This window comes from Lactuca saligna, chromosome 5, assembly GCF_052625555.1.
Source record: "Lactuca saligna cultivar CGN05327 chromosome 5, ASM5262555v1, whole genome shotgun sequence".
NCBI lineage: Eukaryota > Viridiplantae > Streptophyta > Magnoliopsida > Asterales > Asteraceae > Lactuca > Lactuca saligna.
This window is the reverse complement of record NC_136421.1, coordinates 133,552,864-133,579,970: the sequence shown is the minus strand read 5'-3', so window position 1 is coordinate 133,579,970 and position 27,107 is coordinate 133,552,864. Positions and strand designations below refer to the sequence as shown.

The window sequence follows — 27,107 nt, the reverse complement described above, 5'->3', positions numbered from 1 at the left end:
TTGATGTTATTTAACTATATACATCCCTTGCCCTTCGAAAGAGCTTGAACATCTTATTATAATCCAACTTATAATTACAACCCATTTGATCTCTATCAAATAATGGAGGCCTTTCTGGAAGCGTTTCATCATCTGAGACACTTCAACTTAGAAGAGATAAAGCCAATCACCAATAACTTTGATAACAAGAAAGTTATTGGAGAAGGTGGATTCGGGAAGGTGTACAAAGGAGTGCTCTCTGACTCTAAGGGGCAAACCATGGTTGCTTTTAAGCGTTTGGATAGCAACTGTGGGCAGGGAAATCCTGAGTTCTTCAAAGAGATCTTGATGCTTTCCCGTTACATACATGAAAACCTCATCTCTCTCCTGGGATTTTGTGATGGGGATGGTGAGAAGATACTTGCGTATGAGTATGCATCTCATGAAAGCCTTGATCGCCACCTGAGTAGCATGACTCTCACGTGGACACAACGTCTCAAGATATGCCTTGGGGCTGCAAGGGGGTTGTTCTACCTTCATGATCCCAAGGAGACACGAGAAAGAGTTATCCACAGAGATATTAAAAGTTCCAACATTCTGTTAGATGAGAATTGGAATGCTAAAGTTTCGGACATGGGACTCTCGAAAATAGGACCCGCTAATCGGTTGCAATCCTTTCTTGCCACAAATGTTGTCGGTACCTTTTTTTACATAGATCCGATGTATATGGAGACAAGTATCCTAACCAAAGAGTCAAACGTATACTCTTTTGGGTGGTCTTGTTTGAAGTGTTGTGTGGGAGCCTATGCTATGAAACTAAGACTAATCATCCTCAAAGTTTAGTGCGATGGTGGAAAAAGTGCTACAAGGAGAAGAAAATGGAGGAGATCATCTTTCATCATTTGAAGCAAGACATGGATTTGAGGTCATTAGAAACATTTTCAGAAATCGCCTATCAATGTTTGCAGAAATCCCGTTCAGAACGGCCAAAGATGTCTTACATTGTGGAAAAACTTGAGGTTGCGCTTGGGTTTCAGCACGAGATTTCTAAAAAAGAGAAGCTTTTTCAGGAGGGGGTCTCCAAATTCGTGGAGTTTAAAGAGATGGTTAACACTGTGGTCAACAAAGAGGAACTAGAGATGCTTCTCTCCGAAGGAATCATCATTAACGAGGGTAAAACGGTGATTAGCTATATCTATAAACCTATGCTTTAGATTATTACTTAGTATTTTTTTATGAATAGTTAATCGGGATCTATAAAATGTTAATTATATTATAGCTGTACAATATTGGACGACTTTTTTTTTCTTCCACAAGTTAGAATTAGATAATGCATGCTTGACGTATACATTTCAAATACAATGCATTGGGCCACCAATACCAGACATGACAACTTCAAAATCGACCCATCATACATATCTATTTACTCACATATGTAGATGATTTCCGTTTTAGTTTTAAATGTTTACAAACCATAACTTGAAAAAACAAGAAAATCTTGGCTCTCCAAATACTACCCTCATGATAAATGTACTGATCATAAACTTAACCTCTTAATTTTAATGGACAGTGGTTCTCCTTAAATAAGAATGGGGAACACATTGAAATGATATCAGCAGAATGTTTCGAACATACTGCGGCTTTTAATTGGGATTATGATCCATATGGTCGTGAAACTAAATCAAGGTTGATTGTCCTTCTCCTCCTAGCTTTATAGATTTTTTAGAGTACTATTTCATGTGTATATACTAATTAATTATATATATATATATATATATATATATATATATATATATATATATATATATATATATATATATATATATATATATATATATATATTCGTGCAGATTTGAAGGGCGCAAGCGAAGAGGATCGTATGGGGCATTCAAAACACACGTGAGAACACAATTATTGTCGCCATATATCACCTACAGGGTAAACCTGGTCTTCAAGTTTAGAGGCAAAAGGAGGGACTTCTTAGGCCTGTGGTACAAGTTGGCTGGGAGACAAGATTTTCGAACTCGTTTGTAGCACATGAGAGAGGAGATGGATGGTTTATGGTTGAATTTTGTCAGTTTATCAGCAACACGGAAAATGTTGATCTTCAAGTCAAGTTCTATTGCGTAACTGCAATTGAAGCAGAAGGCATAGAGTTTCAGCCCCTGGAGAGGGTAAGGTTATATAATTCAGATTGTTTATATTGTTTCAAACATTCTTGGAAGGCAACAATAATACTGTGTAAGAGAACTCTTACAATTTTAATTGTGGGAAACTTTTCAAGTTTTGGTTGTATCAAATAGAATACGAGTTTTCTTCCATTCTCGATCAAAAGGGCTAATTTACATGTAAGCTTTATATATAATAGGTGGAGGATGAGAAGGAGGACATGGACATGCAAACTATATCACATCCAGACACATACTGGGAACAAATATTGCCAAATGACTGGAAAGAGATACTTAAGTTGTCAAAGTACCATAGCCTCCGACTCAAAACCAAGAAGGAACTCTACTCTATTCTTTGCAAAGGGTTTGCAATCAACAATGATAAAGAGGTATATTAATATTATTGAGATATGAATGATTCATTCCTTTCGTTTTTGAGACATTCACAACTGTAGTTAGTTAAATTATTTCCCATATGATATATGAACATCAGTTCGAAGGGATCGAATAACTCCATAATTCGGAAACAAGTACTTACAAATTAATGTTTACTGATTGGCAGTGGTTTTTTCTTGCAAAAAATGGGAAGAAATGTCATATGCCATCAGCGGAACTGTTCTTAAGATATGCAGATAAGCATTTGGAGTCGCGATCTTTACCCAACTTAAGGTGCTTCCTCTATATGTCTCTAGATTTTCATATTGCATGAACATGTTGTCTTTTTCCATGTAACATTTTTATTAAACTCAATATGTCTTTTTGCAGATTAAGTGAAACAACTTTTGATCATGTTGACCTCTTTTGGATAGAATGCAGATCCAATATGCTATCACCTGAAACAACATACGCAGCTTACCTTGTTTACAAATTACAAGAAAACCATTCTCGTTTTGAACCTCCTGTGAAAGTGTATATGCCATTAACTTCGGGTGTGACTGATCCATGGTATATCTATTTACTTAGTCATCAAGCTCCACTTATTAGGGATCGGGTTTATCAAAAGAAACGCCTTCCACAGCAAAGGAGCGATGGTTGCATGGAAGTTCAAGTATATGAATTTCAAACTGACACTACCACCACTGCAAGGATTACGATACATTTTGAATCGATGCTATCTGATAACAGGTCATTTAAAGGGCTCACTGTGCAAGGCATGGAGTTTAAACCCATATAGCTTCTGTTTTTATGATTGGAAATGAATTAATTATAACAGGTTCTCTTATCTATCAATGAATAGATGAATTGGTTTACTTTTTGTTGAATTGATATATACATATAGGGTAAATAGGTAAAGGATTTGCTTTTCATCCCTTGACTTTGAGAATCATTGTTACTTATTCATAATAAACTAGGAGAATGCATATGCATTACACATGTTATAATTATGTAAGTTACAATTTTGACAAATATGTGCTCTTTAGATTATGCCATTAACACTAACAATGAAATTATAAGTTTTACACTAAGCTGATAGATAAAAATTTAAATATTTTAAGTATTTTGAACAATGTGATAACATAAACATCTATTAATTGAACTTATTTAATCGACAGTAATCTTCACTAAATGAGAATTAAGAACAAAGTGAAATGAAATGTAGAATAGAATGTTTGATTCAAGTTGCAATTCAATGTGACTTGTCCTCTTTTAGACTATTTCACATGTATATCATTCTTGGCTGTATCTTTATTCAGATTTCCAATGGGAAGCCATCCATCATTAAAAAAAAAAAAAAAAAAAAAAAAAAAAAAAAAACTGCATTCTGACATTGGCTTCAGTCTCAATATAACTTCTTGTGGGATGCTTAACAGGAAAACTATTTTAAAATATTTAGTGGTTGTGAGCTTCAACAAAACAGGCGCATGGTATATAAATGGTTATCCTAAGAAGGTAAAAATACAAATAATTTCACAAAATTGTATCAAAATCTTCAACTCTTGTTCCCTAATTGTCATTTGAATAAATGTCATCAGAGGGTTGACTTAGATCTCTGCTTTTGAAGCCACTTCACGTTCAAAGTGTTGAGTAGCTTCCTCACAAGACAGTAATTGTTGCATTAGCATTGTCAATTTGGCCATGTTTTCTTCTTTTATATGTTCCGGAACCTTCTCTTCATACCCTTTCGCACTCATCGCCTTATTCAAACTATCCTTTTGCCTGTTCAAAGTCAAACATTGACCCATACATCATTTGGTAATATATTTTGTTGGGGAAAATGACTTAAAAACACAACGAAGTTTTCAAACCGTTAAAAAAACCCCAATCATGTTTTGTCTGTTCAAAAAAACCCAACAAACTTAACATTTTATCTAAAAAGTCCAATTAAGTTACACTTTCTCGAAAGTCAAATAAGAGAAACAGATGACGTGGCTTATTACCGTATCGGAAAACTGACTTGTTAGACTAACGAAGTTTCCAAAACGTTTAAAAAACTCCAATCATGTTTTGACTGTTCAAAAAAAACCCAACGAACTTAAACAAAACAAAACTGGAATTTTCTGAACGGTTTGAAACATTGTTGGACTTTGTAGACAAAATGTTAAGTTCATTGGGTTTTTTTGAACAGACAAAACATGATTGGGGTTTTTTAAATGGTTTGGAAACTTCGTTGGGCTTTTAAGTCATTTTCCCTATTTTGTTGACTTAACAAAGAAAGTCAAAGAACAAGACTTCACAAAAAGTAAATGTTCAAGTGTTGTGCTTACTTTTGTAGTTCTGTCAACTTTGCATTGAGCTTTTCACGTTCCTTTTTAACATCAATGGCTCCTTGAAGCTTTAGATAAACAGAAAGTGATTGATTTACAACCGACACTGCACATCCAGCTGGAGCAGCATCATTTTCACTCAGAACCTGACAATTTTTAAGTTTTAACCCCAAAATGTCATAAAATATTACATGTTACATGCGAAGGGTATTTTCGTCTTTTTCACATACCGTGAATGAGGATAAGTTGGCTAAGGTTGAAACCTCCATTTCATGGCGTCTCAGAAGCTCTGTAGTTTGTTCGTTTCTAGAAACTGCAAATCCAGCACGCCTATCCAAAATATATATATATATATATATATATATATATATATATATATATATATATATATATATATATATATATATTCTTTATGAGAAAATACAAATAATATATTTACAATTATTGATTTTAATAAAATACCTTTCATTTCTTTCCTGTGCAGGGAAGTTTGCCCTAATTGATCTGAGTGATTTCACAGCAGACTCAACCACCTCCATCTCATATTCAATCTTTTCATTTCTCCATGACTATTTATATCCAATAAATAAAAAATAAAAATTAGTTACAATTATTTGTTTATTATTAATATATTTCAAGATCTAACCTCTACAACAGAAGGGTATTCACAGATCATAATAGACTTCTCTCTTTCACAATGCTTAGGTGAAGGAAGTCGTTGCCATAATTCTTCAGTAACAAAAGGCATAAAAGGATGAAGCAATCTTAACCCTGTATCCAAACACACCCACAAAGTATCTTGTGAATGAGCTTTTGAAGCTGCCATTGATGCATCATCACCAAAGAAGTAAGGTTTAATTACTTCAATGAAGATATCACAGAGCTGAAACTGCCACCATGAATAAACAGCACTTGATGCATCTGAGAATTCATAGGAGTTTAAAGATGATATGGTTTTGGATGTCGCTTTGGTGAGAACTGAAAGAATCCATTGGCAACTGAAGGGCATGTTCTTTGGGTCTATTGTTTTTGGAGGGGTATAATTGTCATTGAGTTTTGTCATGGCAAATCGAACTGCATTCCATAGTTTGTTACACCATTGTCTGTATCCCACCACTCGCTGTATGTCTAGATTGATTTTGTCTGACTGGAATCATGCAAAGAAACAATGTTATCAAGGGTATTTTAGACTTTTTATAAAAAAACAAAAGAACGAAATTGAATTTTGTTTATTGCATAGAGATAGTTCAAGTTTAACAATAATTTTTAGGGTTAATCTCAAAAAATACCTTCAATTTTGTGTTTTTTCCGGATTAAACCTCATTTTTTTGCCTGAAAAAGACCTTGTATTTTATCATTTTTTCCAAAAAAGCCCTCAACTTTGTATTTTTTCCAAAAAAATACAAAGTTGAGGGCTTTTTCGGAAAGAACAAAAAAATAAAAGGTCTCTTTCATCAAAAAAATAAATTGGAGGTTTAATCTAGAATTTTTTTATGGAATGGGATCTGTCAAAAGAATTGAAATTCTAACAATGCAAAATCTGTCAAAAAAATATAATGTTTTGAATTTTTTTTATTTCAAATTAGACGATAAGGGTATTTTGGTCTTTTTGCAAAAACAGAGAGTGAATTGAAGTTATTGAACTCCTTCCCCCATCAAACTTTGAAGGACTCGACCCATGTGGCAACCAAATAAACCATGGAATGGAATCTTGAATTCCAATTCCATGAATACAAAATCTTTTAGAGAATATATATATATATATATATATATATATATATATATATATATATATATATATATATATATATATATATATAAGGTGTAGAAGGGTATAATATAAAATAGATGATACCTGAGCAGTGTATGAGACAAGGGCAAATCGAAGGGCATCTGCCCCACATTCAGGAATACCATTAGGAAAATCCTTCTTTTGCCCTTCTTTGGCAACTTTTAATTCAGTAAGGTCCAAATTACCCTCCTCAAGTCTCTTATGAAGACCCTCTAGGGTTATTCCACATATTACTTCTATGGGATCCACCACATTGCCCAAAGATTTGGACATTTTTCTTCCATGTGCATCACGAATCATTGGATGTAAATAAACCTAAAGAACAGTTTTTAATATCAAGTATTATTGCATTGTTTTCAATAATATTAATTATTAAAGTTATAACTAACCTTTTGGAAAGGAACATCACCTCCCAATTTCATCCCAAGCATCACCATACGAGCAACCCAAAAAAATAAAATGTCATGTCCAGTTTCAAGAACAGCAGTTGGATAAAAAGTCTTGAGATCTTGAGTATTATCAGGCCACCCTAATACAGATAATGGGAAAAGCCCTGAAGAAAACCAGGTGTCTAGAACATCAGGATCTTGAGTTAACTGAAACTTTTTCCCTGAAAAGACTCTTTTAGCCTCCCCTTCAGCCTCTTTCTCATCCCTAGCAACCACCCAATGATCCTTGTATGCTCCAAGTTCCTTCAGTTTATCATCCTCCAATGTCACATACCATGCAGGAACCCTGTGGCCCCACCATAGCTGCCTTGATATACACCAATCACGAATGTTCTCAAGCCACCTGTAATTTATTTAAAAATGTTACAAAATGTTTTCAGGAAAAAAAAAAAAAAATGAGTGTTACTTTAAAGGTAAAGAAGGAAGGTGACCTTTTCCATTCAGCAGCATATTGTTTTGGAATGATATCAATTTTCTTGTTATTTTCATCCATAACAGCATCAAGAGCTTCTTTAGCAATACCATTGCAGTTAACATACCACTGAGGCTTAATCATAGGTTCAACCACATCATTGCTTCTAGAACAAACACCTAAACGCATCTCATTCTTTTCTTCCCCTTTATAAAGTCCCTGTATTGTATTGTATTTAATGCATACAGTTAACAGACAATGGATATTATGATGAGGATAAGAAGGGCATTTATGTCTTTTTTATACCTTAGACTTCAAAGCCTCGGTTACAGCCACACGAGCTTCAAAACGTGGTAACCCTACAAAACCTGAACCCCCATTACTATTTATCTTCCCATCATCAGTAAAAATGTTGATGAACTCCAGTTTATGACGCTTTCCAACTTCAAAATCATTCGGATCATGTGCTGGAGTTATCTGCATAAACAATTAAACACCATCAAATGTTTAGGGTTTAGGGTTTAGGGTTTAGGGTTTAGGGTTTAGATTACCTTGACTGCACCAGTTCCAAATTTAGGGTCAACAAGGATAGAATCACAGATTATGGGAAGTTTTCTTCCATTAAATGGATGACATGCAAATTTCCCATGAAGATGAGTGTATCTTGGATCTTCTGGATGAACAGCAATAGCAGTATCTCCAAGCATTGTTTCAACTCTAGTTGTAGCCACCACAATTTCTCCAAGATTTTCTTCTAAAGGGTAAGCAAAAGAGGTTAAAACACCGAATTCAACCATGTTTTTATACCCTGGGACCTTTAGAGGTGTCTTCTCTTTGATATCAACATAGTCCACCTATATAGGGGCAAAAATGTAAAATGAAACAAACTGCTGTATTGTATATAACTGTTGAGAAAATGGAAATGGCTTCATGGTGTACCTCAATATCAGATATTGCTGTTCTCAAGACACAATCCCAGTTGACTAGCCTTAGGTCTCTGAAGAAAAGTCAAAAGGGTATCCATGATGTTAATATATAAAATGAGATTTCAATTACCAAAAACTTGAGGGAAAATAAAGCTTTTGTTAATGATGATATTGAAACCTCTTGATGTGAATATTACCTATAAATAAGACCCTCCTTGTAAAGCCTGACAAAAGCTTCTGTTACAGCATTTGACCTTTTCTCATCCATGGTAAAGCACTGTCATTATTTAAGGAACATTTATAAACTTGTTATACATATATAAAATTAAACATAATGAAACCTCAGATAAAACTGATATCAAATATATTTCTTGTAGTTATCTTTTTTCTAGGTTTTACCTCACGTGACCAATCTAGAGATGCACCCAAACGCCTGAGTTGTTTCAATATTGTTCCACCATATTCCTCTTTCCATTTCCATACCTATCAATATCATCCATCATAAAATTAACACAAGATCTTTGAAGTTAAGTTAAACATATGAACTTCAAAGTTGATAAGCAAAGATATAACATGTGATGTGAAGTCAAACTCACTTCCTCTACAAACTTTTCTCGACCCACATCATGACGTGTCATTTTTCTCTCTCTCATGATTTTTTTCTCCACCACCACCTGTCAATGAATCTTTGTTAGATAAACATAAGAAACCTAACAGTATATGTATTATGTAATGAAAGAGAAAAGCAAGATAATCAGATTAAACCGTTCTTTCTGCATTAAGTCATATATAGCTAACAGGATTAGGTTAAAGCTCATTAAGTCAAAAAGAAACAGCACCCAAGTGTAACAACTAGTGAAATATCTATTCCTTAAAAGTAAATTCAACCTGAGTTGCTATTCCTGCATGATCCATTCCAGGCACCCATAAGGTATTGTATCCTGACATTCTCCTCCAACGAATAATTGTATCCTATAATGATAATCAATATCAAATAAAATTGAAAAAAGGAAAGAATTGTAAAACTCATAAAAGATGAGGGTAAGTCATGAAACCTGGATAGCAGCAGTTAAAGCATGACCAATGTGTAGAGCACCAGTCACATTAGGAGGTGGAAGAACCTGCATTTACACATAAACAAGACATCCATAACCAAATTACATTAATCAACGGCTTTATACAAACCACAAGCCACAATCCCAAAACCAATCTGTGTAAAAAGATCTATAGATAGTTAGATACATCATTGTTTATGAACATTTATAGACACGAAATAGTAGAGAAAATCACAAGACTCACGATAGTGAAAGGAGGTTTAGAGCTGCTGGAATTTGCCTCAAAGAAACCTGACTTCTCCCACCATGCATACCATCTAGCAATAAGTAATTAAAATTTTATAATAAGAAACAAGATTGCTGATAGAAGTATTATCAATGAAATTTGAGCTAGATGATGCTGTGAAAGAAAAAAAAATTCATAGAAAAACTAACGATTTCTCCACTGCAACAGGAGAGAACTGCTTTGCCATTTGTTGAGAAAGTTTTTTCTTATCACCAGAAGCTGTTTCTGGATCTATATAGTCTTCTGGATTTTCTTTACTTGCATCTGCCCTTACTGTTTTTTTCTTACTGGCTTTTGAGATAGAAGGTCCTTGTTGTGCCTTAAATGTGTATCAATGAAATCAATTGATCATTAAACTAATATTATGATAAATTCACTAAAGTAAGATACTACTTAACAACTTAAGATTACCTTAAGTTTGGCTGCTTCTGCTTTTTGTGCAGCCTTTAACCTTTTCATCTCTTTCTCTTTTGCCTACCCACCAAAGAAATAAAAAAAAACTTGAGCTCCTACTCCATACTAAATTGATATCAGAAAGCCTGAATAGAATCGAGTGAAGTTGAAAAAAGTAAAAGGAAATACCTTCTCTTCTTTCTTCTTCTTCCTCTCAAGTTCCTCCTCGGAAAGAGGAACCTCAGGATTTGTGTTTGTCATGCTGGTGGCTGCGGTGGAACTTACAGTAGTTTCTCCTCCTAATGCGGCTGATGAAAATCTGATTTGCGTTCTCTTTGCCCTAATGTTTTTATCGAATTAGCCTAAAGCCCCATTGGGATACTTTTCAACATTAAAATCGATTCGAATGTAATCCTTCCAAAGAAAAAGCAGCTAAGAAAATAAACATTCGCACAAACAAGTATTACATCTCACAATGGAAAACTCAATCTACAACTATTTTAGACATCAATTCTGCATTTTAATAGTTATGAGAATGAAATCAAAATTAAAAGTATGTGCTCACGTATATTCCATATCAAATATATTGTATATCGAAAGAGAGAGAATGACTTACTGATCGCAGAAGAATGAGAAGTAGGATTGCACTCTGCAGATATGAAGAGTGTGGAGGCTGAGAAAGGAAGAGGGGTTTGGGGTTTTTGTGCGTAACATACGAAGCGGGTGGACTCTGGTTTGCATACGATACGAGTTGAAAACTTACATTAAATTTTTGTCTTTTAAATATTTTTAAATTTTTTATTAATCAAATACTATTTTTGTAATTTTTTTTAAGCATATATGGAGTATTTCTTGAAGAAAATTTTGGGAAAATGGTACTATAATTTTTGTAAACATATGGAGTATTTCTTAGAAGAAAATTTTGGAAAAATGACACTGTAGCACATTAAAGTTTTAGCATTTGTCCGATTCGATATTTCACTGTAGTCACCTTCATCGATTTTAAATGGTTTCTCGGTTGTCATTGTATATGTGTCCATTAATATTTATTTTTTGGTTAATCTGATGACACGTGAGATATGTCATGTCAATAAATGATATACGATAGTTAAAACCTATCATCTTCACATGTCGACCTCCGTTCTTCATTTTTCACTTTAAACGAAACTGAGCTAGGGTTTGTGAAGGCTTTTTGTGATCGAGCTGAAGTACCAAAAAAGTCGTTGCAACGGCACAATTGGAACCTAATGGACTGTTTGCAATGGTGGAACTCAACTACCAAATGGTAGGGACTGTTTGCAATGGTGGATCTCAACTACCAAATGATACTTACTGGTAATCCTTTCTATTACATTGGTGGTGTAAGAACCATATTCAATGATGTTGACTTTTCTTCTATGACTTATTATGAGTGTGTGACCTTTTTCAAACGTTTCATGCATGAAGATTGTAAGAGGTTGTACTACTGTGAACCAGGCATTTCCATCATGGAATGGCTTAATAGCATTTCAGATGATGTGGAATATGCTACTTTTATTTGTGATGTTTATGGAACAGATGGTATAATTTTTGTTTATGTGGATCATATTGGGGTTGGTTTTGATGGATGGTTTGATGATGATGGATGTGAGTCATATATTAATGGTGAAAATGAAGATAGCATAGATGAACTCTGGAATGTTGAGTTGGTTTTTACCGATGATGTAGTGCATATGAATAGGACATCAAATGATCATTTCTTGGTTAAGTTATGTGTTGATGAGGAGGAGGATAACAACAAAATAATTTATGTTGGCTACTACCAGTGATCCATCAGAAACTTTTCTTTGGTAGCCTAACCATCAACTATGTTAGCGCCAAAATGAAACAAAGTCCAACTGGAAAGATAAGCAAGGGAATATATTCCAGAAGTTGGAACAACTAGGGCGTAACGCATCAATCCTATCTTTCTGAAAGAGAGAGAACTTGTTCGTATACGACAACATGAACATAAAGGATTGAGGCGCATATAGATAAATTGAGGCAAGGTTTTTGCCTATGTTTTTGGTTGAATAACATAAATGAGAAATTTGTTGTCATTCGATATCATTGTAATGAGAATTGGCATGGTAGCAAATGTCTTGAACTGAAATAGATGTACCAAACCCCGCTTAGTACGAGTACTAATTATGAATATCCATTCATAACCTATAGCTCATATTCGAGAAGTTTCACTCGAGACTATGAGAGAGAAAGGCTTCGTGAGTGAAGCTCTGTGAAGACCAGATGAACAGGTCAAGCTTAGGGATGATGGGACGTGATACTTTATGAAACAAATTTGTACCCCTAAGTACAGTGAACACGTGAGCATAGTTTTAGACAAAACTCACAGATAAAAATGTCTCATCCATCCAGGATCTGACTAGATGTACTTAGATTTGAAAGAAATGAAGTAATGAACATGCATGAAAGCGGAGATTACCATTGGAATGGACAAATAACAAACTTGTACCAAATGAAAAATGTCAGAAACACTCATGAATAGAGTGATGATTAAGAAAAACCCAAGTAAAAGTAGGAACCAACGTCAATAGACCTCATACCCAATCTATCCAAAGAAACATAATGGTTTCGATATTTATTTAGGCAGTGGTCCATATATTGACTAAGTCTGCCTAGTTTTCACTAATCTAAGAACCATGTGAAATGGAAAAGTTGACCAAAACATGACAAAGAAATCATCAGACTACACAAGATGCTGATCTCTATCATCTCTCACTATGATAGTAGATTCATCTAGCAATTACGACAATCATTGAAATCTTTGAGTGCGTGCTTGGCATAAGCATATCTATTCATCCCCAATGGTTAGACCGAATGAATCATCTCGGCATGAGTAATATGCCCTGAACATGTATGACCGACTTTAGATATTACATTGAATACTCATTTTCGTTAATTGAGTTTTTCTTGCAATGATAATAATCACACCAGCATCAAGGCCACACTGTTCAAGACCTTACACAGATGCAAGCGCCCATGCTCGACATGTTGAACATTGATTGGAGATACAAAATTGAACAAAAAGCTTGCAGGCGATACACTTCACTTTGATCAAAGAATAACTCAAGACATCGCATAAAATATTGTGTGAAGGTGAGAATGATTACATATTGTACACGAACGACAAAAGAGTTATGTGAACAAAAGATGTCAGTCTCTCGACTTTCAATTTGGAGACTCTGTAACTTTAAACACCTTATATTTTAGATGAATGATTCGGTTTAGAGAACGATTCAAGTTAAACCTGCAGCTCAAAGGACCTTAGAAATTCTTAACAGAATTTGGTCCTGATATTTATATCCATTTATCTCAAAAAAAAAAACTAAATGAAGTGCATGACGCCTTTCGTGCGCCAAAACTCGAGGAGTGTATGTTCGACGACACACTTACTATCTTTTTCTCAACGAAGTGTACTAAGAAACTGTGCTGATGTTTCATATTCGTGAATCTACACACAATTAAATTGTATGTAAGACTCGACAACCTTTAAAATATTTGATTCAATCTTATTTGATATTCCCTGTCTAACTGAGACTTGTGGTAAAGTCACATATTGGACCAGTTATCTAACCTAGAGCTACACGGCTTAAATCGACTTTAGACAGATCATGTATGGATCAAGCAAAATGAAAATGCCACCAATTTTTTTATGATATTTTATCTACACACTGAATTTCTAGACAAAATTCCTTTCAACGAGGGGATAATCTAACAGTTGGCAAACTGGGTCAACTATTGACAATCAATTACCGTAAGTGTTGCTATAATCTAGACCAAATGTACGTCACACTAATGTTTATTAATTAAGTTTAAATGGTATTACGTTTAATTGCTCAAAATTTATATATTTTGAGCCGAAAGAGTTATGATTTTTCATCCGAGTTCATTTTAAACGTTAATTTACAATAGGGAAACAGTGGCATGAATACCATAGAATTATATTTAACGTCTGCAGATTCGGGCTAGTCAATTTAAAGACAATAAGTGTCAAAAATGATTTTTTGATAGAATATTATTTAGAATAAATAATCTTAACCAAGTTATAGTATATGTCACAAGGGTTCCATGCATATAAAGAAAGTTGAAATCCGACTTATAACGAATAAGGTATGATCCGTCAAATTTTTACGGCTAAACCGACATAGTACCGCGTAATGTAATTGATAAGCAACTTTTTAGCCTTATTGATCTAAACAAAAGTCGTAGTAGACGTTAAACCGAAATCGTGCATATAAAGAACATCTAAATCTGACTTCATATAAGGAAGTTATGATTTTTCTAAGATTTAGCATAGCAATGCACATCCCGAAAATCGAATTTTAGATCGAGCGATATTTAGCCGACACAACCTAAATGAGAATTGAAGATCTCATTAATAGGAGCTCAACGATTAAAAGACAGACGAAAACGGACGCCGGATGACAAAGTTATGAACTTTTAACGGACTTTATCTGTCTAAGCATGTTAAAATATAAGTTTAAAAATAAAGTCAAAATTAGCCGAAGAAGTCTAAATGAAAGTTGTAGATCCTGTCGATACCTACACATGAATATAAAGAACGTCAAAAACAGAGCTCATATATGAAAGTTACGGGTTTTAGAAGATAACTAGTTTTGGGAGTAATTTGTGAGTGACACGTGGCGCGATCTAAGCGACTACTTCTTCCCCACACCTTGCCATCAGATGATGACACCTAGAACCCCAACATTATGTGTTAGGCTTATTAAGACGATGTGTTGAGCTATTTCCAGACTATAAATAGAGGTGCAAATCATCCCATTTCTTCACACATTTCCACTTCTCTTCTCCTAAACACTCCTAAAGCCTCAAGGCTTTTCTCTAGCCCTTCTTAGGAGTTACTAGTGAGTCCCGGAGTGCCAGAAGGCCCCGAGAAGAAGAGCTTTCGACTCAGAAGTTCTGCCTACGTTGAGCCAGATTCTTCGCTAATGTAACACCTTTTATTAATTCTTTAATATATTTTTCATTTTGGCCTTGGACTCGGCGAGTTGAAGGACCAACTCGCCGAGTAAAAGCATGTTGAGACGCGGGGTTTAAGCCGTGGACTCGACGAGTCGGGTCCCGGACTAGCGAGTAGGCCCTGTCTGGACAAAACCCTAACCCGAGGGTTTGCACCCTATTTAAACATCTTAACTCGGCCTCCTTCATCCTATTTGCTCCCAGAAGACCCCCATAGAAAACCCTAGCCGTTATTGAAGCAATCTAAGGCATTTGGAGTAATTTTAGTGCTTTTGTGATCCAAGGAAGGAAGGAAAAGCTTGAAGGATCAGGAAGAGGCTAGAAGGACCCGATTTTGAGCATCATTTGTAGTCTACAGAAGGTATAAAGTCTATACCTTGTTTGTTCTTTTGATAGATCCCATTTTGTGGAGTTCTAGGGCTTTTCTAAGCCATTTTGGTCACCAATCATGATTTCAAGCATGGTTAGGGGTTGATGTTTTGGATCTAGGTCCTTAAAGGGGTTACAAGGCAGAAAGGAGTGGCTTTTGCACTCAAAGAAGGCCTCATGCATTGTAAGAGCTTGTTTTAGGACCTTTTGAGCTCAAAGTCCCATGCAAGCACGTAAAGGTTCTAACTTTACGTGTGTAGATCGATTGTAGAAGCATAGATCTATCTTTTGATTAAGGGTTGTACGTCAGAAATCGAAGATTTAGTGAGAGGTTGTGACTGACTCGACGAGTCCAAGGTTTTGTCCTGTATCAGTTGAGGGTCAAAAAGGACCCAGTTTAGTGTGGAAAGGTTTTAGGGGGTCCCGGGAAGTGACCCAACGTTCTGGACTAAGCCATTGTTCTGGACATTCATGGGACTCGGTGATTGCACGAGTAGACTCGGCGAGTCCAAGGCAATCTTCTTAAGGAAGAAGATGAACTCGACGAGTTATTCATACAACTCGGCGAGTCAAGGATAGGACCTGAGTATCAGTTGAAGATGAACTCGACGAGTTGTTCATACAACTTGGCGAGTCTGATGAAGATTCAGTCGATGTTCAATTAGGAGGAAAACTCGTTGAGTCATCGCCTAACTCGACGAGTAGAGTTGGGTATGAGGACAAATGGAAGGATAGGGACTCGGTGAGTTGGCGAACCAACTCGACGAGTCAGGTCAACTAGAAGTAGACTTGGAGTTTGACTTTGACTTGGTCAAGGGTAAAATGGTCATTTTTGATGGGTTTTAGCTATAAGAACATCCTATGTGCTCATACAAACCCTAATGCTTGGATCTAGGTTTCTCTATTGTACATGAAATTCATCCAAGACTATAAACCCTAGATCTAGCATATGATAATCAATATAACATATAATTAGGGTTTAGATCATACCTTGATTGTTATGTAGCAATAACAATCACAAATCCTTCTTGTATTGACTTTAGAAAGCTTAGAGTCACAAATGTCACTCCTCTAATGGTTCACAAACACCAAGAGCAAGAGGATGAAGAGGAGGAGAGAAGGAGGCTCTCAAAAACGTGTGGAAACCCTAGAGAACTAGTTCACCACGTTTTTGGGGCATAAGGGCTCTATGTATAGTGAGGCTATTAGGGTTGTCTAACAAGGAAACCCTAATTTGGATGCTTAAGCCCTAAGCAACCCATGGACTCCTTTCCTTAAAGGCCTTGGACGATTTCTAATGGGTTTCCCCATAGAATTCGTCCAACCTTATAATATAAGGCAATCCATTGCCCAATTGCAATTATCTTATAATTACAATTCCAGTCCCTTAAGTTTAATTAATCTCTTTTTAGTCACAAACTTAATTCTTATTAATTCTTGACTAATATTAATTAAACAATATGATTTCTCCTTTAATATATTCTTCTCATAATATATTAATAAATCATATTTAATCATTTCTCTCCATAATTCATCCTATCAAGTTGCTTTGGTGAAGGCAACCCAAAATGACCATGCACCATCGGGTCAAGTACATACCAAAATAGTTATGGACTTAGACACTAATCCAACAGTCTCCCACTTGGATAAGTCTAATAACTATTATGCGTATGACTTTAGATCCTGATCTGCAATCGTAGCTTTCCAAAGTCGTTGTCAACTCTGATCCTATCAGATACGCGTGTCCAAGATAAGGGATCATATATTCCTGCATTCTAGATATCGTAAGACATTATTTCTAATCATTCTCTCTATACTATTTCTCGACTTTCGATTTATGACGACTGACTAATTGAACAAATCAAATTAGCCCTAGCCCGGCCAAGCATTTACGTTTGTCATCACTAAATCATCAAGGGGCCCAAAGATATCGCTTTTATCCTACTTTGGATAAAAGGAACGGATAAACTTTGATTCAATGCTCGCTTGCACTCACTCACCGAATCACACACAATAATATGTTTTATGACACCAAGTTACTGGTGCGTTTACATATTATCAATGTGCAACCGATTTGCAAGATACAACTCACACATCTTGGTTTCAAGAATATAAGATGTTATCGTCTCACCAATCACTCGTGATACAGTTAATGGAGTGATACGAGTGAGCGTGGGTTTAATCCAATGCTCAAATCATATTCATAAGCACTCATGAACGTTGCAGCAAACATTTGCTTTTGTCTAATACTCTTTAGACAATCCACACACCAATTCACAACAGTCTTCATTCATACCTACTCCCAACATATGAACGAATGTGGCCCGTTCGAATAATTTGATTGTTCTGAACCAATTAAATTATTCAGGAAGTCAAAACATGCAAAGTGAAACACAAGAATAATACTAATCCCATATGGCCTCAAACCTTTGAGCATAAATAAAACACCTTTTATTTATCACCATATCGATTACTCATTATGTGTTGTTTCGGGTAATCAACTTCTTACTTGAATTATCACACTTGTCCCATGCTCTTAGCATGCACACAATGTTTACCTATGGTTCTTACTTTGTGAAATAGATCAAATGAACACATTTCCAATCATACTCATTTCACAACTCCCAATCCTTTTCACAACTCCCAATCCTTTTCACTCAAAGTACATTCCTTTGAACATCCTTTTGCATAAAAATTTCTAATCTAGACATAGATTTTCAATATTCAATTCCCAATATGGACACATTTCCATATTTTCCATATGACAACTCATTCTTAATAGAATCTTATCTATTCATAATAATGTTGATATGGTCCATCCAATAATATATTTCCAACTACTCACAAGCAACCAATCCTCGGCGAACTTTGGATTGTCCTTTGATAGTTGTTTAATTATCTTAGTCAAAACCGATTCTTGTCCTTTTTCCCTCTAAATGCGCTAGACATTTGGAAAATTTTAGAATGGTCAAATATTATAACATTTGCAATCGATCCTATACCCTAAGCGTATGGGACACGATGCATAATGTCTTACATAAAGATTTGATACTTTATCAATCTTCTGCCATAATATTTTATGTGCTACGTTCTCAAAATTCAAACTATGAAGAGGAATGTCGTAATCATAATCGAATATTTGAGAACACACTATGTATCCTTGACTAAAATTATTAACATTTCACAGCCTAAGCCTTTAAATTTGAAATGAAGCATAATATTTTCTCCCTTAATTATAACAAAACAATTTATCAACTCTTGCGACTTTGCAAAGTATAACTCTTGTTTTCTATAATTAATATTGCTAACTTCCAATACTTTCCATAATAATCATACAATCATAACATTTATGCTCCCACTATCATGATGATTATTATAAACATAACACTTATGCTCCCACTAGCTTTGACATGTATTCAGAAACCAGCTTAACTTCCAGAAAAACAATACTTATTGAATTTCTTAAGTTCATGTTTCTAATACTTAATGCTTTGATAATCCTTTATCTAAGCTTATACACCTTTTCCCTTAGATAACTCATATGTGTGTCTAAACAATTCAGACTAATTGCCAAACCTCACAATTCAAATCATGGAAAGGGATACCGTAACCATAATCGAATTCGAGAATACAATTTTCACAATCACTATCTTCTTACAATCTTTCTTAGTGAAAGCATTTCCTCACAGTCACTTTCATGAAGGAGGGAATCTTATGACACTTAGATTTTAATGGTGTATGTGTTCCTATCCATGTGAATTTTTCAAAACCAAAGTTTACGACAAATTCAAACTCATATGGACCGAACTTTCTTAATCTTGATTTCTTGCCTTATGGTAGCACAGCTGCCCACCATGTCTTCCAAGTACTTAAGCAGCTCACCTTTTCCTATCAATGTACTTTTCATTGATCAAGGTCCTTGCCTTTTATGCATTCAAAAGAGAACTCATAGGACTCACATGCATGATTAACTCAATTGGAATGGCACAGAAACAAAATAGTGTCAATACAATAGGTTGTAAGCCTCAACTCGTGTGCTAGTGATGATCGATAAGGTCTATTTTGATTTGTTCTTGAAACCTTTCAAGACCATTAAGACTCCTACTGACTCCTTGATATATAAGATTCTCTTGTCAGTAAACATTTCTTGACAAACAAATATTCAAGAGTTAGTGTAGCTTTTATCAAAACACTTCATAAATTGGTCCCAGTTGGTCTTTGTCTTATCCAATACATCACAACTTTCCACATTTGATGAATGTTATAAACCTTATTAATACTTGTCACTCAATGTCACAATCTTAACTCTAAGACTTGTTTTGGAACGAAGTATGATTGACTTCTTGATTTAACCATTTCTTCGATTCTTGATTTCTTTTCTTATACATACAATTGTACTAAGACTCACTTAGAGGATCAATTGAGATATGGTTCTTAATCATTAAGACCTATCATAAAGCATAAAAGGTACTCTCCCTTATTCTTAGAATGGAGAAACTTTTATCTTTCTGCCTACTTGATTCTTCTTATTCGTTCTGCTATTGATTTAAATTTTTTCAATCAATTAAGAATTACACTTAATCTTATAAGTATAATCATATTTACTAAACCTTTAGTAAATCATGACGAATATCTTTGTTACTCTTATGGTGGACTTGATCAATACGCAACTTTGTGTGCTCGATCTCCTAGTCCTTCACTTGACACTTTGTCAATGAATTAGTCTAATTTCCAAATATAAAATTTCTCATTCATCGTGCAACCAAGTTGCATGATTCCAAGTTTCTGTCCAACTGAAACTTGGGCGATGAGAAACTCTCCCTATTTGGTAAATTCTCGACATTTCCACAAACAACATAATTAAGAATCAAATCCATTATTGCTAATATTAGAAACCCTCAAACATCAATTTTCATGCATGCCATTGCAAGGATAAATAAATAATATAAAATCAAAATTTATTTTATTGCGGAAAAATTTTATCCTTACAATGCAATTCATTGAAAAACTATGCTAATACATATTTCTTAGCAATCTAATTCTAACTCTAAGTAGTAGCTCAAGAATCTAATCTTCAAGTAATGTGATCGAAATCCATTCCTTCACGGTTAGATTTTGCTCACTTCTTCCCTTAAGCTTCCTTTCTTTTCTTTTCTTCGATCCTACAAAACATCAATTGTAATCTTATCACATTATGTAATAAGAATCTAGAATAGAAGCTTAAAAGAGTTATTCAATGGATTTTACCTAAAGTAGAGCCCAACGTTTTGACTCTCCCATCTCTTAGATCTCTTAGGTAAATAGGGCAGCTTCGTCTCCAATGCCCCTTCTTTTGGCAATAAAAGCAAATTGACTTTTTTGGAACAGGACATGGAACTATTTTAGACATTGCCTTTCTCTTATGATCAAACTTTTTGATCATAGCTTGTCTTTCATTGCCATTGTCTATATCCATAGAGGTCTTGAAGGCAGATTCACCAATCAACTTTGCTTCTCTATTGCGCCAAACCATTGCTGATTCAGCAGCAATAAGCATATAGGTGAGATCTATAAGGGTCACGTCGCGGTTCATCATATAGTACTCTCTTACGAACTCACTATACGAGTTAGGAAGTGACTGAAGAACCCAATCAACAACCATCTCCTCACAGACAACGGATCCCAACATTCTTAACCTATCAATGCATGACTTTATCCCTAGGACGTGTGCACACACCGACTTTCCTTCTTTGTGTTTACTTGCCAAAAGGGCTTGAGAAAGCTTGAAATTTTCAAGCCTTCGAACTTGTGGGTTAGGGAGAATAATTGGAGGAGGTGGAGGAAGAGAAGCATGATCTCTTGTTCCTCAATCGAAACGTGGAATATCATCTTCATGCGGAATGCTTGTTCCACGGGATTTAGGAAGACCATAGTTGTCATACTTTGACATCTACAAAATGGGAAAAAACTAATTCAAGTTAGTTGATTGATTGAGTCCTTAGTAAATCACCCAAATGAGATACTAAGGTTAGGACCCAACACAATACGCTACAACCTAGAAAAGGGATGCCGTAATCTAGTTGCAAAATATTTGAAGGTAAGTGAATGACGATTCACTAATTTCCACCATGAAAAACGAAAAAGAATTTTAAGTTTTAAATCTATGAAAACTCCTAGATCCTTTGAGATTCATTGAACATTTCAACGGCATGTTTAAATCTCGATATGCCCCTCTAGTTTGTGACTGGGATGCCGAGGATCACAAAGCGGGTGTGAATAACTATGCAAACTTACATGGTACCCTCACATGTTACAGTCACCTATTCGATGTGCCGGTAAACCACACACGCTCCACCGAACTATGACAAACATTGAGTCACCCTTTGATACCTTTGCTTAGAACCATTTAGTGTGCCGGTAAACCACACATGCTCCACTAACGTCTTCGCAAGGGCACAAAGTGAAATTTCATGGAATTGCATCAATTCACTTTTGCCTAAGTAACTAAGATTGGGAATTTGTAAAACATTTAGTTTCTTTTGTACTTCATTATACTTATAATGGAAGGTTTTGTCCTATCCTACTCGTTCGGCTTACGACCCTCCACTAGTCAAGAATGCGGTGGGTAAGAGTGGATACCCATTCAATCGCCATTTTATAGGCAATTTCCTTAAACACCCCTTATAGACCAGCTTCGTGAATGAGGCCTACTAACGGTAATACTGAATTTTACTCATACATATATATAATGTTAGACTTTTAATGTTATATATAATATAGGGTGTATTTTACACTTTTAAAATACTAGGTGGTCAAATTTAACAATTATACTTTTAATTCAATTAAATTGTAAACCTAAAATTTTATGGATTTTTATGGATTTATTAAACCTCTTTTGATTATACACCTTAATTAATTAATAAAACCATAAGTGTGTGATTTGAACTTTTCAAAACAATACTAGGGTTTTAGAATTTAACATTCCTAAATTAAACCTTTAATCAACTTTTAAATTCCAAAACTTGAGGACAAGTTTTGAAACATTTCAAAACATTAGGTTTAGAATTTAAATATACATCAAAATTAAACTTTTAATCAAAATTTAAATTCCAAAACATGAGGGCAAGTTTTGAAACTTTTTCAAAACATTAGGGTTTCAACGATTTAAATTTCAAAACTAAACTTTTGAGTTTTAAATTTAAACTATAAAACCTAAAGGGGAAAATTTGAAACTTTTCATAACACAAGGATCAAATAACAAATAATATAAATTAAACAATTAATTTCATCATTATCTATATTTGACCTAATTTTAATTTCTTGCAAAATAAGTTACCCAATTAATACAAATAATCTTATCTTTATCATATAAGGAAGATATTATCTAATCAATTGGTAATTATCTTGTGTTTTGGCAAGGATATTCATTAAGAAACAATAAAATTCGTATTTTATAGGTTTAAAACGAAAATGGTAATAATCCTTAAGAAAAACAGCAACAAATCCAAAATTTCCGCTGTCTGACGCTCCGACTCGCCGAGTCACACTTTGGAACTCGCCGAGTAGGGCTGACTCGCCGAGTCCAAGTAGTGACTCGCCAAGTTAGGTCGAATAGTAAGACAGAATACGATTTTCAGCTACAAAATGCATCAATACAATAGAAACCAATCAAGTCTCTAATACCACTGATGGGTTTTAGCTATAAGAACATCCTATGTGCTCATACAAACCCTAATGTTTGGATCTAGGTTTCTCTATTGTACATGCAATTCATCCAAGACTATAAACCCTAGATCTAGCATATGATAATCAATATAGCATATAATTAGGGTTTAGATCATACCTTGATTGTTATGTAGCAATAACAATCACAAATCCTTCTTGTATTGACTTTAGAAAGTTTAGAGTCACAAATGTCACTCCTCTAATGGTTCATAAACACCAAGAGCAAGAGGATGAAGAGGAGGAGAGAAGGAGGCTCTCAAAAACGTGTGGAAACCCCTAGAGAACTAGTTCACCACGTTTTTGGGGCATAAGGGCTCTATATATAGTGAGGCTGTGACAACCCGATATTTCAACTCTTTGTAACGACCAAAGTGGGTCAAGTATTGTAACCACTTCTGAGTAATAAAATTTACTTTCATAATAAAATGTACAAATAAGTCCTATTTAATTTCCTTCTATGATTAAATGTATTTGAACCATGATCGTACGTGAAAAGAACGCCCAAATCCGACTTCATTTAGCGAAGTTATGATTTTTCCAAGTTCGATTTAGCAACAGACAGCTAAAAACTCGAATCAGAAATCGAGCGACTTTTGGCCGGAATGACCTAAACGAGAATCGAAGGTCTCGACAATGGTATTCCAGCGGTAAAAAGTCTGGCAAAAACCGACATCAGATAAAAAAGTTACGAATTTTCAAAGAAATTCCTTAAACACGATAGATTTTATATTTAATAAAAAAAAAATTTCGGAATTTGCCGACGGAGTCTAAACGAAAGTTGAAGAGCGTAGTCTCACCTACGCGAGGATATAAAGACCATCGAAAACGGAGTTCGTATGAAGAAGATATGAATTTTTGAAGTTTATTAAATAAATTAATTATTTATTTTATTCAAAATTCGGATATTATCCGAAGGGGAGTCAGCATCCGAGTTACGCGCTGCGTACCCCTGTACGCCCCGCGTACCCGAGAAGCTCGGCCTCAAGCCGTCCACGTCGCACGATCCGAAGAACCCGACCCGCTGTCCCATCCGACCCGCGTACCCAGGGACCCGTCCCATCCGACCCGCATACCCAGGGACCCGTCCCATCCGAGGCCGAGGCAGTCGAGGCTTCGGTCATGCATGACGTACGCGTACGCGCTGCGTACTAGCGTACGCCCCGCGTACTAGCGTACGCCCCGCGTACTGAGGCAGACCAGCCTCCCTATAAATAGCATACAAGGGTTTCCAAAGAAAGGGCTCATTTCTCTTCTCTCTCACTCTACTTTGCCTCGTTTTCCGTGTCCGTTCAAACCCGAAGCTCTGGTCTTTTTGGCTCAAGTCCCGAAGGTCGATTTTACTCCCGAGATTCCCGAGAATCCCGAGGAAAATCCGTTTCCCGAGATGAAACTCTGCCCGGTTTTCCATCTCACTATCTCCAAAACTTTCAAGTGAGTTTCATACCCCTTAATCAACCGTTTTAATTATTCTAAATACTTTTATATGCTTTCAAAGGGGGAGATTACAAGTAAAACACACGAGTATTATCGTGTGTTATATAAAGAAACTCTTTTATATACTGTTAAATATTCAAATCACATGCGATTTATAAACCTTTAAAGGAACTTTTAATTATATAAATATATATCATATGTTACAATAGCATTCGATCTTTTAAAATATAAAGTTGTTGTAATGCAGGTATAAAACTAAACTGTTCTTAAATTATTCTTTTCTATCGTAGACTCTACACCAAAAATCTATGCTTTCATAAACAAATGATTCTTTTCCTAAGTATTTCTAAAAACAAACAAGGCACACTTTGTAAAACTATAATAGGTATAGTTTTACGAACAGATTTCTAACTCTTATGTACTAGAAACATATATTTCAAGAAGTTTACTTTCGTATACAAGAACAAACGTAACATTTTAACCAGTAGATCTGTTTTTATACCACGGGTTTGTGAGACACTAACTTCATGTACGTTCGAGTACACATTTCAAGTCCTGTATTATATACCAGAATCCCTTGGAGGGGGAGCATGGTGTTTGTGTATAGATCTATACGGGCTTGACAACCCGCGCCCTGACTGTTAGCTACAGTCCACCGTTTGGGGTGACAAACGTCATAACATTCCAACGCCTGAAGAACGTTGTGTATAGGCATTTCGAGTCAATAGTATGGTTATAAAACTCACAAGGGGTATTAAAAACGCATTGATTTACAAGGTTTTTAAACTCATTTATTATTTTACCTTTACATACATTTTGGAAACAAACATTGGTCTTGAATGAAGGCTACTTTTATGCTAGTAGAAAATATAGGATTTTCTAAACACATACAAACAAAGATAAAACATTTCATTTCATTTAAACATTGTCATTTAAATACTTATGAAATTCACCAGCTTAAATGCTGATCAACTCTTTCAAAATTACTTGTATGTCCCAGGGATTCAGTAAATTTCAGGTACTAATATGCTTTTGAAGAAGAGATGCTGCGGCGCCAGTTTAATCTCATATTTTGACATCATATTGTAATTGGTTTTGAACATGTAACTTTTGACAAATGTAAACTTTCAATTATATATATGATGGTTGTATTGCTTTCTTTACTATGTATTCATTTGTTACGCTACCACATGAAGTCATCCGCCCCCGAACGTTTCCGCCGTTCAGGTTTGGGGGTGTGACAGATTGGTATCAGAGCAATGTTTATAGTGAACTAAGTATATCGAACCACATAAGATATACAAACTATAAATGCTTAAGGGACTAATACTCTCTGGCAAAACAAATTTTCTTTTTACACTTAAGCAACATTTCGTTCAACTTAAATTGATAGTTCATTTAAGTACAATTACATGCATACCACAAACTATTTTCATGTTATACAATTATACAAGTATTTAGGCAAGTTGACATGCACGAATCGAGGAATGATCGTAGTAAGCAACAAGTTAAACCGTACCAAACCATTACAAAAATCAAACACAAGAATTTAAATACTATAGGAAGTATTTGCTATCTAAACTAGTTTAACTTACATGTTTTACATGTTCCGACTTTATTCAATTCTTATAACCCTAATTCTCGTATAGTCAAATGGCTGGATTTCACCACCCTGGCGACCCCTACTTTCCCAACCAAGGTAATGGAGGATGGATCGAAGATCATCCCGAAGAGGACGAGGAACCCATAGACGTGGGTGATGACTCCGGTACCGACTCAGAGCCGGAAGTTATCGATCCACCACCCATTCAACCTCCCGTCTTCGTAAGGAACTTTCAAGGACCGACTCCCGTCTGGGGAAGTCACCTCCACCATTGGAGCCAACAGCAAAACCTACGCCCTCCCTACGGCATGTGCCGGGACTTCTATGATGTCCGTGGCGGAGGTTCGGCTGATCGAGCACTCCCGATAATGGTGGGTAAGTTAGCCAATCAGTCCTATCAGTCTGGAGTACAAGCTAGTCGACTCCGGGATATCAACGTAGAAGTGCAGGTTCACACTTCTGACATCCGTAAGTTGAACAAGAGGCAAGACAACGCTCAGTTCCAAACCAAAGCGTTTCAAGCGCAAATTATTGCAGCCCTCGCCGAACTAAGGGAACAACAAGCCGCTTTGGATAGGCGTCTAATGGAGTCGAAGCAATCAGATATGGAGTCAAGCTCCAAACGCAACTTTCGACGCAAGTAGTGCTTGTCAAGAACTCAAATTTTGTTATAGCTTAGGACCTCGGCTAAAAGTCTTTAAATTTCTTGAACTTGGTAAACGGAGATCCTTATAGGGGACAAATTTTCTTGATCGTTGTAACAACTTTTATATTAATATAAGTGGCACTATTATTACTATGTTGAGTATTTCC

At 35.4% G+C, this 27,107-nt stretch overlaps 3 protein-coding genes across 9 annotated transcripts; 2 read left to right on the top strand and 1 right to left on the bottom strand.

The window, feature by feature from the left end:
* Positions 1–35: 35 nt before the first annotated feature.
* Positions 36–3,454, top strand: LOC145048680 (putative F-box protein PP2-B2). Of its 4 annotated transcripts, none has more exons than XM_078997263.1 (6): positions 36–1,152; positions 1,550–1,665; positions 1,830–2,153; positions 2,348–2,536; positions 2,710–2,816; positions 2,913–3,454. In XM_078997263.1, exons 3-6 carry the CDS (start codon positions 2,040–2,042, stop codon positions 3,319–3,321), a joined length of 819 nt encoding a protein of 272 aa, XP_078853389.1. In that variant the 5' UTR covers positions 36–1,152; positions 1,550–1,665; positions 1,830–2,039; the 3' UTR covers positions 3,322–3,454. The 4 variants fall into 4 exon arrangements, with proteins under 4 accessions (XP_078853389.1, XP_078853388.1, XP_078853391.1 ...); XM_078997262.1 differs by having other exon boundaries at positions 36–1,160; XM_078997265.1 differs by lacking the exon at positions 1,550–1,665.
* Positions 103–1,193, top strand: LOC145045728 (putative receptor-like protein kinase At5g39000). The gene is made up of 2 exons (XM_078994052.1): positions 103–676; positions 769–1,193. The coding sequence occupies exons 1-2, from the start codon at positions 103–105 to the stop codon at positions 1,191–1,193; spliced, it is 999 nt and encodes a 332-aa protein (XP_078850178.1).
* A 473-nt stretch (positions 3,455–3,927) lies between the features above and the next one.
* LOC145048677 (valine--tRNA ligase, mitochondrial 1-like) lies at positions 3,928–10,910 on the bottom strand. 4 transcript variants are annotated; one of them, XM_078997255.1, is made up of 21 exons: positions 10,782–10,910; positions 10,355–10,505; positions 10,184–10,246; positions 9,922–10,091; positions 9,731–9,803; positions 9,487–9,552; positions 9,320–9,403; positions 9,028–9,105; positions 8,831–8,914; positions 8,629–8,708; positions 8,445–8,502; positions 8,057–8,359; positions 7,812–7,982; positions 7,525–7,724; positions 7,034–7,436; positions 6,708–6,959; positions 5,499–5,999; positions 5,315–5,421; positions 5,083–5,182; positions 4,853–4,998; positions 3,928–4,304 (listed from the first exon to the last, which is right to left on the bottom strand). In XM_078997255.1, exons 1-21 carry the CDS (start codon positions 10,904–10,906, stop codon positions 4,130–4,132), a joined length of 3,390 nt encoding a protein of 1,129 aa, XP_078853381.1. In that variant the 5' UTR covers positions 10,907–10,910; the 3' UTR covers positions 3,928–4,129. The 4 variants fall into 4 exon arrangements, with proteins under 4 accessions (XP_078853381.1, XP_078853382.1, XP_078853383.1 ...); XM_078997256.1 differs by having other exon boundaries at positions 10,355–10,527; positions 10,782–10,899; XM_078997257.1 differs by having other exon boundaries at positions 10,355–10,579; positions 10,782–10,889.
* Between the last annotated feature and the right edge of the window lie 16,197 nt (positions 10,911–27,107).

Coding starts and splice junctions, on each gene's coding strand:
- LOC145048680 (XM_078997265.1), top strand. CDS start 2,040: ATGGTTGAATTTTGTCAGTTTATCAGCAACACGGAAAATGTTGATCTT. Junction 2,537..2,709: donor CAATCAACAATGATAAAGAG/GTATATTAATAT, acceptor ACTGATTGGCAG/TGGTTTTTTCTTGCAAAAAA. Junction 2,817..2,912: donor CGATCTTTACCCAACTTAAG/GTGCTTCCTCTA, acceptor GTCTTTTTGCAG/ATTAAGTGAAACAACTTTTG.
- LOC145045728 (XM_078994052.1), top strand. CDS start 103: ATGGAGGCCTTTCTGGAAGCGTTTCATCATCTGAGACACTTCAACTTA. Junction 677..768: donor TCTTGCCACAAATGTTGTCG/GTACCTTTTTTT, acceptor TCTTGTTTGAAG/TGTTGTGTGGGAGCCTATGC.
- LOC145048677 (XM_078997255.1), bottom strand. CDS start 10,906: ATGCAAACCAGAGTCCACCCGCTTCGTATGTTACGCACAAAAACCCCA. Junction 6,960..7,033: donor GTGATGTTCCTTTCCAAAAG/GTTAGTTATAAC, acceptor ACTGTTCTTTAG/GTTTATTTACATCCAATGAT. Junction 5,422..5,498: donor AATACCCTTCTGTTGTAGAG/GTTAGATCTTGA, acceptor GGATATAAATAG/TCATGGAGAAATGAAAAGAT.